The sequence below is a fragment of the Perognathus longimembris genome, chromosome 15 (assembly GCF_023159225.1).
Source record: "Perognathus longimembris pacificus isolate PPM17 chromosome 15, ASM2315922v1, whole genome shotgun sequence".
NCBI classification, from domain to species: Eukaryota; Metazoa; Chordata; class Mammalia; order Rodentia; family Heteromyidae; genus Perognathus; species Perognathus longimembris.
The window spans coordinates 57,928,293-57,942,923 of NC_063175.1; the positions used below are offsets into that span (position 1 = coordinate 57,928,293).

At 61.0% G+C, this 14,631-nt stretch overlaps 1 protein-coding gene across 1 annotated transcript; it reads left to right on the top strand.

Moving 5' to 3' along the window:
• The first annotated feature begins 2,492 nt into the window (after positions 1-2,492).
• Positions 2,493-12,797, top strand: Galr1 (galanin receptor 1). The gene is made up of 3 exons (XM_048363593.1): positions 2,493-3,161; positions 6,296-6,361; positions 12,480-12,797. The coding sequence occupies exons 1-3, from the start codon at positions 2,493-2,495 to the stop codon at positions 12,795-12,797; spliced, it is 1,053 nt and encodes a 350-aa protein (XP_048219550.1).
• The last annotated feature ends 1,834 nt before the right edge of the window (positions 12,798-14,631 follow it).

Below are 14,631 nucleotides of genomic sequence, written 5' to 3' on the forward strand. Positions count from 1 at the left end.
TCTGGGTTGTCGGGTAGAAACACGTGGCTCCTCCGCCCAGCTCCTCTCTCGGAGGGGGAGCAAACAGGCACTGCTTTGATTACTTTCCTGGTTGCTCTTGGCTGCTATGTACCAAAAACTTCCATAGGCCCTGGAGATACAAAAAAATTAAAAATAAGAACTCCTGTTTCATGGATTGAAGTCTTTATTATGAGACATTAAAAAGAAAACCATAATGTGGCCTTTGGTAAATGCTCTCGAGAAGAAAGCTGGACAGAGCAAGACAAAGAGGTGAGAAGGGCCCTGTACTTCCTGCCAAGCTGGCAGTTGGAGAACATTCCAGAGAGAAAACAGCAGGGGGAGCCACCTGCAAAAACCAGGAAACACATGCAAAATAGAACTAAAATGTTAACAAACCCACTGAGGTTAAGTGTGTGCAGCAACTATAAACAGACTAAACTCACCTGTTAAAAAATAGGGACTGGCTGATTCAACTGTAAAATAATTCCTTTATGTGCTGTTCTGAAAACATCACAGCGCGCAAGAAGGGTGTGAAAGATACAACAGGCTTGGGCTGGGGATATGGCCTAGTGGCAAGAGTGCTCGCCTCCTATACATGAAGCCCTGGGTTTGATTCCTCAGCACCACATACATAGTAAAGGCCAGAAGTGGCGCTGTGGCTCAAGTGGCAGAGTGCTAGCCTTGAGCAAGAAGAAGCCAGGGACAGTGCTCAGGCCCTGAGTCCAAGGCCCAGGACTGGCAAAAAACAAACTAACAAAAAAAGGATACAACAGGCACACACAATGCAAGGAACGGGGAGGGGGGGGGGTGTCAAGTGACAGTGTAAAGATTGCAGGCCAAAGGCAGAAACAGAGCACGTGGCCCTACTATCAACGACGTAACATTAAACGCAAGTAGAAATAAAAATCGAAGCCCTTCAAATCCACCCCAGAGCTTTAAAAAGAATTGGTGGCTTCCTGGTTAGTGCGTGAGGGAGGGAGTGGTTATCTGGGTTATCTGGAGGGAGTGGGGGGGGGGATGGGGGTTGCGATTCAGGGAGCAAATCAAAGGCATCCAATGCTATCCTGAAGTTTGCTGCTTTGAAAGAGAACCACTTTCAGCTGGGTGGCACGTTCAGGAGTATGTGACACAACTTCGGCATATGTCCAATTCATGGGGGGGGGGAATAGTTCATAAAATAAACCTTCCCTCGAATTATATCCAATTATAGGACACTCATCTCTCATGGCAACCCAGCTGTCCACGGCGGGCTGGGGCCCAGGTCAGAGAGCAGCCCCTCAGGGACCAGGTGGGGACTCGAGGCTTCGCTGGGGCCTCAGAGCGCAGGCAGCCCCGGCAGCTGGGCTCCCTGGTGGGCGCATCCCCTGGCAGGCGGCGGGGCGGGGCCCCACGGGCTTTCCCTGAGCGGCTGGGGGGAGGCCAGCTCTGCACCCAGGCCCCCGGCCTGTCTCCTGGGTACCGGAGGCCTTGCGGGGTGCGGTGCGCCCTCTCCTCGGCGTCGGGCCAGCCCCGGCCACCCCGTGACCCCGGGGCGCCCCTGGGGAGGTGCTGGCGCGCTGGCGTGTGGGGCCCCCCCCTCCCCGAGCGCACAGCCCCACCGGCCTCGAGCACGGGACGGCAGGTCCCCCCCTCCCCGCTCCGCTCCCCTCCGCGGGCGCTCACCCGCCCCCGGCCGGGCCCAGGGGGCCGGCAGCGGGGCTGTGCCCAGCGTGGCTCCCCCCCCGCCCCGCCCCGTGGCCACGCGCATCCCCTCTGATGGAAGCGGCCGCCCGCCCTTAGCCTCCGTCCGTCCCCTCCCGCGGGAAGGGCCCGGGCCGCGTCTGGAGATTGGTTCTCGGGGCAGGAAGCGCCCCCGCGCCGGGCGGGCGGGAGGGCGGGAGGGCGCACGGGAGGGCGGCGCAGCTGTGGCCAGCGATCCGGCACCGAGCGGAGCGGAGCGAGCGGAGCGCACAGCGTCCCCGGAGCCGGGCCGGGGCGCCCGCGCGGCAGCCGGGAGGCGGGCGGTGCCCCCGCTCCCCGCCCCAGCCCGCCCCGTGCCTGCGCGCTGTGATTTCCGGGGGACCGGGGGGGCGGGGGAAGGCACCGCCGGACGGAGTCCTCGCTACTTGTTCGCCACAGGGCCTGGAGCCCCGTCTCTGCTCCCCACCCGGGGCCAGGACCGCGCGCGCCCTCGTGGAGCGCTCCGCTCGCCCCGGGGCTCGGCGCCGGCATCGGGGCGCCGCGCGCGGCCAGCCGGGGAGACCCGCGGGGACGCGGCAACAGGTGCCGCGGGGCCGGCCGGGCGGCGCGCTCCTCCGCCCGCCCCGAGCCCCCTTCTCTCCGGACCTCCAGCTCCTGGCTGCGCCCGCGCCCCCCCTCCTCCGGGCGGCCGCCCCCCGCCGCGCCCCGCGCCCGCCCCCCCCCCCGCCGCGCCCCGCCCCCGCCCCCCCCCCCCCCGCCGCGCCCCGCGCCCGCGCCCGCCCGCCCCCCGGGCGCTCCGGCTCTGGCGGGCCATGGAGCTGGCCTGGGCGGCGAACCTCAGCGAGGGGAACGGGAGCGCGCCCGGGGTCCCCGCGCCCGAGCCGCGGCCGCTGCTGGGCATCGGCGTGGACAACCTGGTCACGCTGGTGGCCTTCGGCCTCATCTTCGCCCTGGGCGTGCTGGGCAACAGCCTGGTGATCGCGGTGCTGGCGCGCGGGCCGCCCGGCAAGCCCCGCAGCACCACCAACCTCTTCATCCTCAACCTGAGCGTGGCCGACCTGGCCTACCTGCTCTTCTGCATCCCCTTCCAGGCCTCGGTGTACGCGCTGCCCACCTGGGTGCTGGGCGCCTTCATCTGCAAGTTCACGCACTACTTCTTCACCGTGTCCATGCTGGTCAGCGTCTTCACGCTCGCCGCCATGTCCGTGGACCGCTACGTGGCCATCGTGCACGCGCGCCGCGCCTCCGCGCTCCGCGTGCCCCGCCACGCGCTGCTGGGCCTGGGCCTCATCTGGGCGCTGTCCATCGCCATGGCCGCGCCCGTGGCCTACCACCAGCGCCTCTTCCACCGCGCCGCCGGCAACCAGACCTTCTGCTGGGACCAGTGGCCCAGCCGGCTGCACAAGCGCGCCTACGTGCTGTGCACCTTCGTCTTCGGCTACCTGCTGCCGCTGCTGCTCATCTGCTTCTGCTACGCCAAGGTGGGTGCCTGGGTGGCGGGGCGGGACCCCCCAACCCCGGTGCCCGCCAGCCTCCTCTCCATTCTCGTTCGCTCCGCGCACACAATGTGTCTGTTAAAAAAATAGTTACTTGGAGTTTGGATCGCGGGCCGCCGCACATCTGGATGCCCCATAAAACGGACCTCCCCGTCCCTCCCCGTCCCTCCCCTGCCCGGGCCCCAGGCGTCTCAGTGGCCCCAGACCTGGAGCTGCAGGTTTGCAGTCCTCCTGCTTGTCCTGCTTTGGCTAAGCAGCTCTTAACGGGGATCCTCCAGCTGGGGGAGACCCCCGGGGCCACGCGGAGCTGCCCGGAGTGGGGCTCCCTTCCTCAGTGGGGACTGGCCCAGTGCTGCCCCGTGGCTCCACGCCCCTCCCCCCCCGTGGCTGCAGCCCTGCCCCGTGGCCCCCAGCGCTGCCCTGGTCTCCGGTTGGCCCCTGCACGCGGAGCTTGGGGAGGAGCAGGCTGGATGGCGTGCTCCCTGGGATCTCTGCATTTGCTTTTGCACAGTGTAGCTTTGGGGGAGCCCCGGGGTAGCAGGAGTCCGGTTCCCGTTCCTTAGGGAGGCATCTGAAGAGCGTCTCCGTCTCTGTCTCCCTGGTGACAAGCCTCGCTCCTCGCCCTGGGGAGCGGCGTGGGGGACCTGCGGCCTCACCCGGGTCAGCCCCCACCCCGCTCAGCCCTCACCCCCCTCCTGCGGAGCCTGGCGGTGCTCTGAGGCTCACTCACAAGCCACAGCACTAACCGCACGGCTGTGACGTCTGTGCACATTCCAAAGTCCTCAACTCCTTTGGCAAACTTACTGAGGTCCCAGCGATGTAACTGTCCCGTCCTATCCGTGCTTGTAGCAAACTCCACTGTCCCCAACCCCCCCCCCCACCATTATCACCGAGGAAACACACACATCCACACACCTGCATGTACTCGCCTCCCCTACTTGTGCACACACATTCCCACACACAAGCCCACTCCTATGTGCACACACATCTCCACTCACACGTGCACACACATGCCCCCCACTTGTGCACACACATGCACGTGCTTGCACATGTGTACGTGTGCATCCCCCCACACACACCCTGTACAACCATTTCTGAAGTTCCCACCTCTTTTCCTCCCTCCCTGTCTCTCTTTTCACTCTGTTAACGTGGCACCACAAGAAATAGTACCAGTAGTGGTGTGTGAGGACTCTTTCCCAGCAAGAGGGTTTCACGCGAGCTGGCACCTTCCCTGCTCATGGCCTCTGTGTAGACGGCCCCTACATTGAATGATGGCATTTTGGGGAGTATCTGGAAGACTGGACAGCGTGGAAAGGTGTGCGTGAAGCACCGCTGACACGGGGGCTTTGGGAAAGAGCTGGAGTGCAGCCACTTAGAATGATTCCGTCTTCTGCGTTGCAAAGCGAAGGCGGTGGTGCCCAGCAGTTAGGTGAGGTGTGCATCGTTCCATTTGCACAGCCACCTGTGTGTGCATCCTCCCGTTTGCACGGTCACCTGTGCTGGGAGATCAGGCCCCGAAGGAGTTGGGGACCAGCCTGGTTAGATGGCAAAGGATCCAGGAAAGGGAACTGGGCAGGGACTGAAGGATGGGAGGCTCGGCACTGAAGGGATTCCCAAAATACTTGGCTATTAAGTTTCTAATTCTTGCTTTAGAATATTTTCTTCACTTCCCCCAAAGTCTTCAGGAAAATCACCTGGAAATCGATGGAAACAAGAAACTGTTGGAAAGACATAGGCAGCCATTGAAGAGCTTAACGAAGTCCCACAAAAGGAAAGTTTCAAAAGTAACTTTAAAACTCGAGTAAACACACGATCACTTGGGCATTTTTTCAGATGGAAAGAAAGAGGTTGTTTCTGAGCACACCTGGCAACCTCCGTGGTCATGTTAAACTTTGCAAATCCACTCTGGGGCACGAACAGCTGGAGACGAGTTATTTCACGTGGCTTTCTTTGGCGTGGGCATTGGGTGTGGGCTCCGGTACTTGACTATTCGGTTCCGCACTGGTTATCTACCCGGTGGCCACGTGGAAGGAGGTAGAGAACCCCACAATGCGGCAAACGCTAATGCTTGTCATTTCCATCTCCTTGGGGGAATTGCTTTGCAGAGCTGCCTCTGGGGCTGTGGTTTCTGCACCTGCAGTTCCTGGGGAAGTTACAGGGCTAGAGCCAGTTGAGTCGCAGTGCTAGCGGCTGGGGCGAGCCTCCTCCTCTGCCGTGGGCCGTCTGACGCCCTCCTCGGCATCCAGGCTCAGCTCCTCCGCTCCAGGTTCCACCGGGGCAGACGCAGAGGCCCCGGGCCCTGCAGGGTTGGGGCCGGGGCTCAGGCTCGGGCTGGGGATTCCGGCAAACAACCAAGAGCCGCCACATGGTTTCTTAAGAAGAGTGCACTGGCAAGAGAAGACAAAATGACTTTCTTAACTTACAGAAGCCAGCGTGGCTCCTGACAGGGATATTAGTCGTAAGACTGAAAAACGGACGTAAGCCACCGTCTATGCTGAGTCCCCAAGTAACAGCTGTCTGAAGGCACAGGGGGTAGGACTTGAGTCACGGAAGGCGGGAGGGTGGGAGGGTGGATGGGCCGTGCTTTGCAGTCAGGAGAATTGCAGTGGAGATGGGGGGCATAGGAGGAGAGGGCTCTGGGGGGCACACGGGAGGAGCACTGTGATTCACCTCGGCCCCACTGGAGAAAGATACCGGGCAGCATTTCCTATTTGTTCATCGCTCTGCCCGTTGGAGGGTGAACTCCCCGAGTTCAAGCCTCTCATTCCATTGACTCCAAGGTGGTATTGTGTTCAGCCCTTAGCAGAGAGGAACCAGGACGCAGGCCGGCAGCACGCACGAGGAGGTCCTGGGGCAGGGCTTCCCGAAGGAAGTCCCGGTTCTCAGCCTTCCAGAACTCTCCGTGGCTCCGAACTGCCTCTGGCGGTGACCAGTCTTTCCGGGATGCCCTAGCTGCAGCGGGTGATTCCGACTCGCTGCTCCTCTATCCCACGGCTGGAGTCTGCTTTCGGCAGACAGTGAGGTCACCCGTTCAGAGGGTCAGCAGCTGACAGGGTGGAGCACGCGGGCGATCGAGGCGGGTGCGAGGCAAACCGGTTTCACTGGACCGTGTCTTGCAGGTCCTGAATCACTTGCACAAGAAGCTGAAGAATATGTCAAAGAAGTCTGAAGCATCCAAGAAAAAGGTAACGCTCGCCCGCACAGATTGTCTCTCACGTGGGAGAACCTTGCTTGTTTCTGGCTTTCGTTATCTGCACGTCTACCCCCAGCATGGAAGATCAGCTCCTCCAGACAGAAATTTCCAGTAGGACGTAGGGCGGCGAAGGCCAGGTTCGGCGTGGGGATGCTAGGCAGGTGTGCGCTTGTCCACGCTTAGGAGGGTGGAGCGGCGAGGAAAGACAGACTCCCTGGGAGCCGAGGGGATAGGAACAGAGGGGAGAAGGATGTCACTTGCACAGTGCTTGTAGTAGCCATCTCTGGTGCGATTCCCCAAAGGCTGGCCTGACTCTCTTTTGAGAGAACCTCAGTAAAAGCTGCTGCAAAGGACAGACAGCAGCTCCATGAGCGAGCGCCGGTGCCACCTGCCGGGACGGGCGCCACTCCCGGCTCCCAGGGCCCAGAGAGGACTCGGGGGCCCCACCTGCCTCCGCCCGGCCTCCCCTCCAGGATCTCCAGCGAAGGAAGCAAGGCTAACCACGCCCGCCTGTTCACCACAGTGGACACGGCTGCTCCACACACTGGGCCTTGTTTAACTCTTGCTCAGATGACATCTACATAATTTCTGATTTTAGACAGTGGAAGGAGATTGGTAGACAATCTGATTAGGGAGGAAAAGATTCAAGCCAGGCATTTTAAAAACCCACTCACCTTAGCGGTGGTATCTTAAGATACTTTGTTTTCCTTTTTGAGCATTTATTATGAGCAAGGACACAAATGTTTCTCAGGAATGCCCAGTTAGATAATCTTATTTACTCCATAAACGCGACTTAGATAATCTTATTTACTCCATAAACGCGACTTAAACAAAGGACAGCCCTTCCTGATTTCTCTGTTTAGAGACAATCGTGTGACTAAAGTTGATAACCAATGGCAGACAAGGGGTCGGGAAGCACAGCCATTGGGGCCTTTCCTCCCTTCCACGTTCCACGGTGGCTCTGCTCAGAGCACCATAAATAACAAGGCCCTCCCACTGCGTCCTCTCCTGATTCCCCCTTCCTTCCGCAGGATGATTACGGGGGCTTCTCTTTAAACTTCTGGCCCTCCTTTATAACTGCAGAGGAAGTGTTAAATTATACGAGTGGGATAACCCACCAAAGCCGGTTCCTCCTGTGTTTCACTAATGTTCGTTTCTGCTGGAGATTTTACAGTTTTACCCACTTGTTCATTTTTTTTTCCCTTTGAGCCACACTTCTCATTCAAGAAACGGATTCGTGACCCACAATTAAAGATTGTTTGTAATTTCTCCCCCGGTGGTTATTTATAGAGCCGGTACCTCGTGTAGGACCCAGCCAGCTCGTGGGATATTCTGAGAGGTGCCGCTGGCTGCGTCTCGAAGCCCGCACTGCAGTAGGAGAGACGGATGTGTAACTCTAGGTGCAGTTCTCTGAGAGGCAAGGGGGGGAAAGATTAATTGCCTTTGTGAGGGAGGGCCCGCCCAGGTCTAGTAGACAATGTTATCACTCAGCTTTGCCCAATGTTTATTATCGACTCAAAAGAGTTTGTGGTCACTTGGTGTTTCAGGGATAACAGCACAAAGCCCTGTCGCGGATGCAAGGCTTTGGCTAGGCTCTCCTGGAGAGGATTTCTGGCATGAGGCAGATTGGATATTAAAGGGCAATTCTGTGCAGTGGTCAGAAGACTTTGTGGTGGGATGGCAGGGATCAACGCCACGTCCTCCACCCTGCCCACTAGGGCTCCTTTATCCGCAGCTTTGCTTCATTTTGCTTGCTTGTTGTTGTTCTGTTTCCCTCACGTGAAGCCGCTGGGGAGCTTGTGTCTGTCATGGGCATGACGCATGCGGCGCTTGTCTCGTCCTAACCTCCTGTGTGGATGGGATTACGGGCTTGAGCTACTGCACCTGGCCAGGGCATAACTTCACTGGCTTTTCTCCACTAAAGATAACGTGGAGATTTTATGCCGTAAGTATGGAGATACAATCAGAAATGCAGATACCGGGTGTCGGGGGTCTCGCTGTTAAGGGAGGCATCTTCAGAGGGAAAGACAAACGTGTCTCCGTCAGCCTTGGGGTTGTCGTTAGCAATCCCATGAATGATTGTCTTCCATCTCAGGAGGGTGGGCTAGGTGAGTTTTTGTTGCTGCTTTTGCACCAATCATCCGTGATGAGGCCCATGGCCAAATACCTGCCTAGTAACCCCTACGGACTGCATCAGCCGAGGAGAGGAGGCTGGACTCCGGAGCTCAGGCAAGCCTTGATCCAGGGGGTACTGGTCTCCTAGCACCCGCGGGCAGGGGTTAGGGCCCGAGAGCTTCCATGTCCACAGCGCTGACTTTGTGCCTTCTACACTTACTGTCTTCTGAGTTAGCCTTTTGGAAGCTGTGGGTAAATGAAGAAGGGTAGATTCCTACCAGCACGGTATGAGCAGCGTTCTGGACCCTGCGCCATCCTGGCTGGGCAGAGCTCTGATGATCGGTTAGTTCTCTTAGGGTTGTTTAGGTACATACTCGCCAGCTTTCTTCCCCAGTATTTATACTGTACATTTTTTTTTTTTTTTGGCAGTCCTGGGGCTTGGACTCAGGGCCTGAGCACTGTCCCTGGCTTCTTTTTGCTCAAGGCTAGCACTCTGCCACTTGAGCCACAGCGCCACTTCTGGCCGTTTTCTATATATGTGGTGCTGAGGAATTGAACCCAGGGCCTCATGTATAGGAGTCAAGCACTCTTGCCACGAGGCCATATTCCCAGCCCCCTATACTGTCAATTGTTACCCAGTCACATCTCAAAGCTACGAGGAGGTCCACGTTTCTGAGACTGCTGGGATTACATTTTTAAAAAGGGTGAAGGAAAACGCCAATGAACCAAGCGCTCAGAGAAACCAGCCCAGTCACAGGAGGCTTTGTGAAGCCAGGCGCCCGGCCCTTTGCCTTGTGCGTCCTGGTAAGATAGGGATCTTATCACGAAGCTGCCGGGGGCTCCTCTGCTCCGAGCTTAGCAAACATTCCCTAAAGGAAGCAGTGACATGGAATATTGATAGAGCAATTACTTTGTGAAGTGGAGAGATGGACCGATCGTCTTAGGAAGGAAAGGGTGCTTTCTGTTCTGTTCGTCGGCATAATCACTTCTAGATTGTTGGATTAAATCATCAGAGAATGGCATCTCTTCTACCCTAATGGACAAATGGATGGGTAGCAAACGTCGCCTCAGCGCACATGAGCAGGTCATCTGTTTGCTTTGTGCCTCGGGCGGTAAGTGGACTTAGGGTGTGAGCGTCCACCCCGCAACATCTGTCTGCCGGATCTCATCCCCGAGTTGTTCCGGGGCTTAATGGACGGGGCACAATCTGGCAGTCGCTGCGCTGCTTCATCCTCTGCATGAACACAGGAGCTTCGTGAACCGCCTCAGCCGGGTCAGGCCACAGCAGGCCACTCTTCAAAGGCCGTACGGTCAACTCCAAGCCCGGGCCCACTGTCAGGCCCGGAGCCGGGGCCCGTCCCCAGAGCCTCCCGATTTCCCGCCTACGCCCGGTGTTTGCCGATCTTGCCCTGCGCCCCGGCCGGCCCTTCCCTGGCTCTCATCTTACCGCCAGGGTGAGAGGTGTTTCGCTTTGCCACCCTGCGTCCATCCCGAAAGCACCGGGGCCACACCTTTCCTCCCGAGCGCCCCTCCTGCGGGAAGGCAGCACACGGTGAGACGCGGAGCGGACTCCCCCGCCCCGGAGGCCGCGGGGGCGGCGTGGGGCTCCCGGCCCGTCGGCCCCCGGCCCTCCCCCGTGGCGCACGAGCCTCGTTCTAACCGTGCTTCCCCAAGACCAGCCCCGCCCTCGGCGTGACCTTACGAGAAAAACAAGCGTGGGCACGTTTCTGTGTGGAGACATCTGGTCCTCCTGGTGCTCCACGAAGCTCTCCACGCTCCTTCCCAGCCAAGCGTTCTGCGGGGCTGCAGGGGAGGGGACGGACCCGGCGCGGGCGCAGGGAAGGCAGGGGTCTACCCGCGTCTCCACTGAGCGTAGGGGGAGTGCGGGGGTCTCCCCGTGTGCCCTGTGTAGCATGGGGAGCGCGCATGTGTCCCTGTGTGAGCGTGGGGAGTGTGCGTGTGTGTCTCCTGTGCCCCTGTGTAGCATGGGGAGTGCGCGTGTGTCTCCTGTGCCCCTGTGTAGTGTGGGGAGTGTGCGCGTGTGTCTCCTGTGCCCCTGTGTAGCGTGGGGAGTGCGTGTGTGTCTCCTGTGCCCCTGTGTAGTGTGGGGAGTGTGCGCGTGTGTCTCCTGTGCCCCTGTGTAGCGTGGGGAGTGCGCGTGTGTCTCCTGTGCCCCTGTGTAGTGTGGGGAGTGTGCGCGTGTGTCTCCTGTGCCCCTGTGTAGCGTGGGGAGTGCGTGTGTGTCCCTGTGTAGCGTGGGGAGTGTGCGCGTGTGTCTCCTGTGCCCCTGTGTAGCATGGGGAGTGCGCGTGTGTCTCCTGTGCCCCTGTGTAGCGTGGGGAGTGCGCGTGTGTCCCTGTGTAGCGTGGGGAGTGTGCGCGTGTGTCCCTGTGTAGCGTGGGGAGTGCGCGTGTGTCCCTGTGTAGCGTGGGGAGTGTGCGCGTGTGTCTCCTGTGCCCCTGTGTAGCGTGGGGAGCGCGCGTGTGTCCCTGTGTAGCGTGGGGAGCGCGCGTGTGTCTCCTGTGCCCCTGTGTAGCGTGGGGAGCGCGCGTGTGTCTCCTGTGCCCCTGTGTAGCGTGGGGAGCGCACGTGTGTGTCTCCTGTGCCCCTGTGTCTCCTGTGCCCCTGTGTGAGCGTGGGGAGTGTGCGTGTGTGTCTCCTGTGCCCCTGTGTCTCCTGTGCCCCTGCGTAGCGTGGGGAGCACGCGTGTGTCCCTGTGTAGCGTGGGGAGCGTGCTTGTGTCCCTGTGTAGCGTGGGGAGTGTGCGTGTGTCCCTGTGTGGCGTGGGGAGTGTGCACGTGTGTCTCCTGTGCCCCTGTGTCTCCTGTGCCCCTGTGTAGCGTGGGGAGCGCGCGTGTGTGTCTCCTGTGCCCCTGTGTCTCCTGCGCCCCTGTGTAGCGTGGGGAGCGCGCGCGTGTCTCTCCCACGGCCTCTGCCCCCCGCCTTCGGGGGAGACCGGGGGATTGGCAGTCTTCCCCCTCAGCCGCACCATCTGCCACGTTGGGCCCGCTCGGGCCACCGCGTTCCTGCGCCTCCTGGACAAACGCGATGGCTGCCGTCCCTTCTTGTCAGCTAGGAGAGATCAGGTCGCCCTGAGGTGGGCGTCCCGCGAGCTCCAGCGCCGCCTCCCCCGTGGGCTCCTCTGGCGGCTCCCTGGCTCCGCAGCGCCGCCTTTGGGCAGGCTCTGTGTGAGCGCGCGGAGCCGGGAGGGCGCCCAGCCCCCCGTGGGGGGTCGCGGGGGGGGGGGGGAGGTGGGCGCCCACCGCCAGTGTGGCGCTGGAAGACGCGCCCAGCTGTGAGCCCCTTCCCCCCACGTGCTCAGCCGCCACGGAGGACATCCCGACCTGCCAGGCTTCCCCATAGCGGAGCCCGCAGGAGAAGACGAGGGACAGGCGCGACGGCGGAGTCTGGAGGGAGGGGGCGCCTCGTGCCCCGTGCCGTGGGAGGAGGAGCCGGCGGGGCGGGGTGGGATTGGGGGTACCTGTGTGGAGCTGTGCTGCACGGCAGGGCGCGCACCGCCCGGCCGCGTGTGCCCGCAGGGTTTTCTCACCCCTGGGAGCCGGGGTCTTGTGTTCTCCGTGGCCCAAGCTGGCTCCTCACGCTCCGTCCTCCTCCATCGTCCCGGTGCCGCGTGCTGTAGCTTGTGTCAGGTGTAGAACTGGCCGGCCCACACGGCCGTCTTCGGTCTTTACACGCTCGGCTTCCCACCACGCAGAGCGCGTGCTCCGGAGCCCCCGCGGGGGGATCGCACACTCGATGCCGTTGGCGCGTGGGAGGCAGCGGCCGCCTCCCCCCCTCCCCCCGGGGTCGCAGCAAGGCAGCGCTGGGGGCGCGGGTGAACGCCGCGGGCAGAGTCGGTGTCTCGCCACCGAACGATCTCGGGGGGTACCGCGGGGTGCGCCGTGCCTTTCCGCTTGTAACGGGTGTCTCTCCTTCTTGTCGCCCTCCCCCGCCCCCCGGGCCGCCCCCGCTCCCGGCCCCCCCCCCCCCCGCAGACGGCGCAGACGGTCCTGGCGGTGGTGGTGGTGTTCGGGATCTCGTGGCTGCCTCACCACGTCATCCACCTGTGGGTGGAGTTCGGGGCCTTCCCGCTGACCCCCGCCTCCTTCTTCTTCCGCATCACCGCGCACTGCCTGGCCTACAGCAACTCCTCCGTCAACCCCATCATCTACGCCTTCCTCTCGGAAAACTTCCGGAAGGCCTACAAGCAGGTGTTCAAGTGCCACGCGGGCAAGAAGTCGCCCGCCCACGAGAACAGAGACAACAAAAGCCGGCTGGACACCCTGCCGTCCACCAACTGCACCCACGTGTGAGGGCCGCCCGGGGCCCCCCCCCGCCCCCGAGGCCGAGTCCCGGGGTGGGGGGAGCCGGGCGGCCCCGCGGGGAGAGGCCCACGCCACGCGCACGGTGGCGGCTGCCTTCCACCTACGCGGGGGGCGTGGGAGCCACGTCGATCCACGGGAGGGACTTTTTCCAGGTGATTCCTGAGGCGGAGGAAAAGGCTGTGTCGTTTTCTGCCGCTGGAGGGGCGGAACTTACTAGAATTCTGTAGATAGGCTCTGTACGTTGTGGAAGAAAGGCAAGCTCCACGAAATGGCGAGGAGAACCTGCCATCTTTAGTTCAAATCGGGTGTATTTGGAAAAGCTGTGCTTGCGTCCTTCAATTGAGAAGAAAGGACCGTATTTTTTTTTTTTTAAAAAAGCTATGTGCTTTTACAATTTGTTTATTAACGTTTTGTGCTGGTCCTGGGGTCTGAGCGGAGGGCCCGGAGCTGTTCCCGCGCTTCTTTGGCTCGAGGCTGGTGTTTGACGACTTGAGCCACAGCGCCACTTCTAACTTTTTAATGAGCTATCAGAATCTCACGGACCTCCCTGCCCTGCTGGGCTTCCAACTGTGACCCTCCGATCTCAGCCTCCCGCGTAGCTGGGCTACAGGCGTGAGCCACAGGCGCCCGGCCAAAGCTTTGCGGTGTGAGACACCATAACGAACGTGCCACGGTGACTTTCTCCCTCGGGCCATGTGTAGAGAGGCACCTATGCCGGGTGGAGTGGGCTGTCCGCAGGCCCCGCGGGTCTGCTCCCGGTGTAAACCGCCTGCAGGGCTGCGGAGGACGCCCGCCGAGACCCACCGCGTCCGCCTCGGCGCTCGACACGGGGGTCAGCGGAGACTTTGTCTCCTGAACCTGCCGGGCGCGCTGACCCCCGAGCGTTGGCTCCGTGGAGACGGAAGAGAGCCGCGGGCACCTTCGCCCCGCAGCGGGAGCCGTGGGCGGCGGGGGGTTGTGGCTTTACAAAGGCACCGACCAGGTGTTACCTGTGCCCCAGTGCCCCCCCCCTCCCGCCCCCGCCCGGGGCTGTGGCTGCGGGAGTCGGCTGCGAGGGTGACGTGCAGATCCGCAGCTCTCTGGGGCCGATGGTGGCAGACTTGGGGACGCAGGGCAGGCTTGCGGCGCGCTGGACGCTACAGTCACATTGCATCGGAAGGAGGCGGGTCTTGTGGGAAAATATTCTGGGGGTTATTTTGCCTCGTGCAAGCACACTTTCTCTCCTTTTTTTTTTTTTTTTTTTAACTCAAACCAGCGCAAATCTTGAACGCACGTCTTCTCCACCGCCACTCTCTCTGGTTCATTTGGGGTGGAAAACCGTCGCCCCTTGGGTAATAAACGGAGTTGTCATGGCATTTCATATTCATTCATGTCTACGACGGAGACGTGGTCTGAGCATGTTAAGCGGCCTCATAGTAGAGAGGACGGGCAGATTCTGAGGTCTTTCAAGAGGGGATAAAAGCAAGGTTTCCCACGGAATTCTGTGCACCATTGGTGTGTCAAGTCTCCCGCACATCCGGCCTGTGGTGTCACGTTGGCCTCTTGGTTGTGTCTGGGTGCCTCTGCGGGGGGCGGGGGGGCGATGGGGAGGAGGAGGGAGGAGGAGGAGGGAGGGCACACAGAGCAGTTGTCCACATCTGGGGGCCTCGCGGGAGCACCCTGGCTGGGTGGTCTCTGCTCTTTCACGCCGGGTAGGGGCGCCATGTTGAGACCGTTGACGCGGGCCCATCGTTCGGTCCCAGCGTCGCCGTCGCCGCTGGGCTGAATTTTCTGCCTCTTTCTCATGGGTTGTCTTGTGCCATTCTTCCTGCTCTCCTGCTCC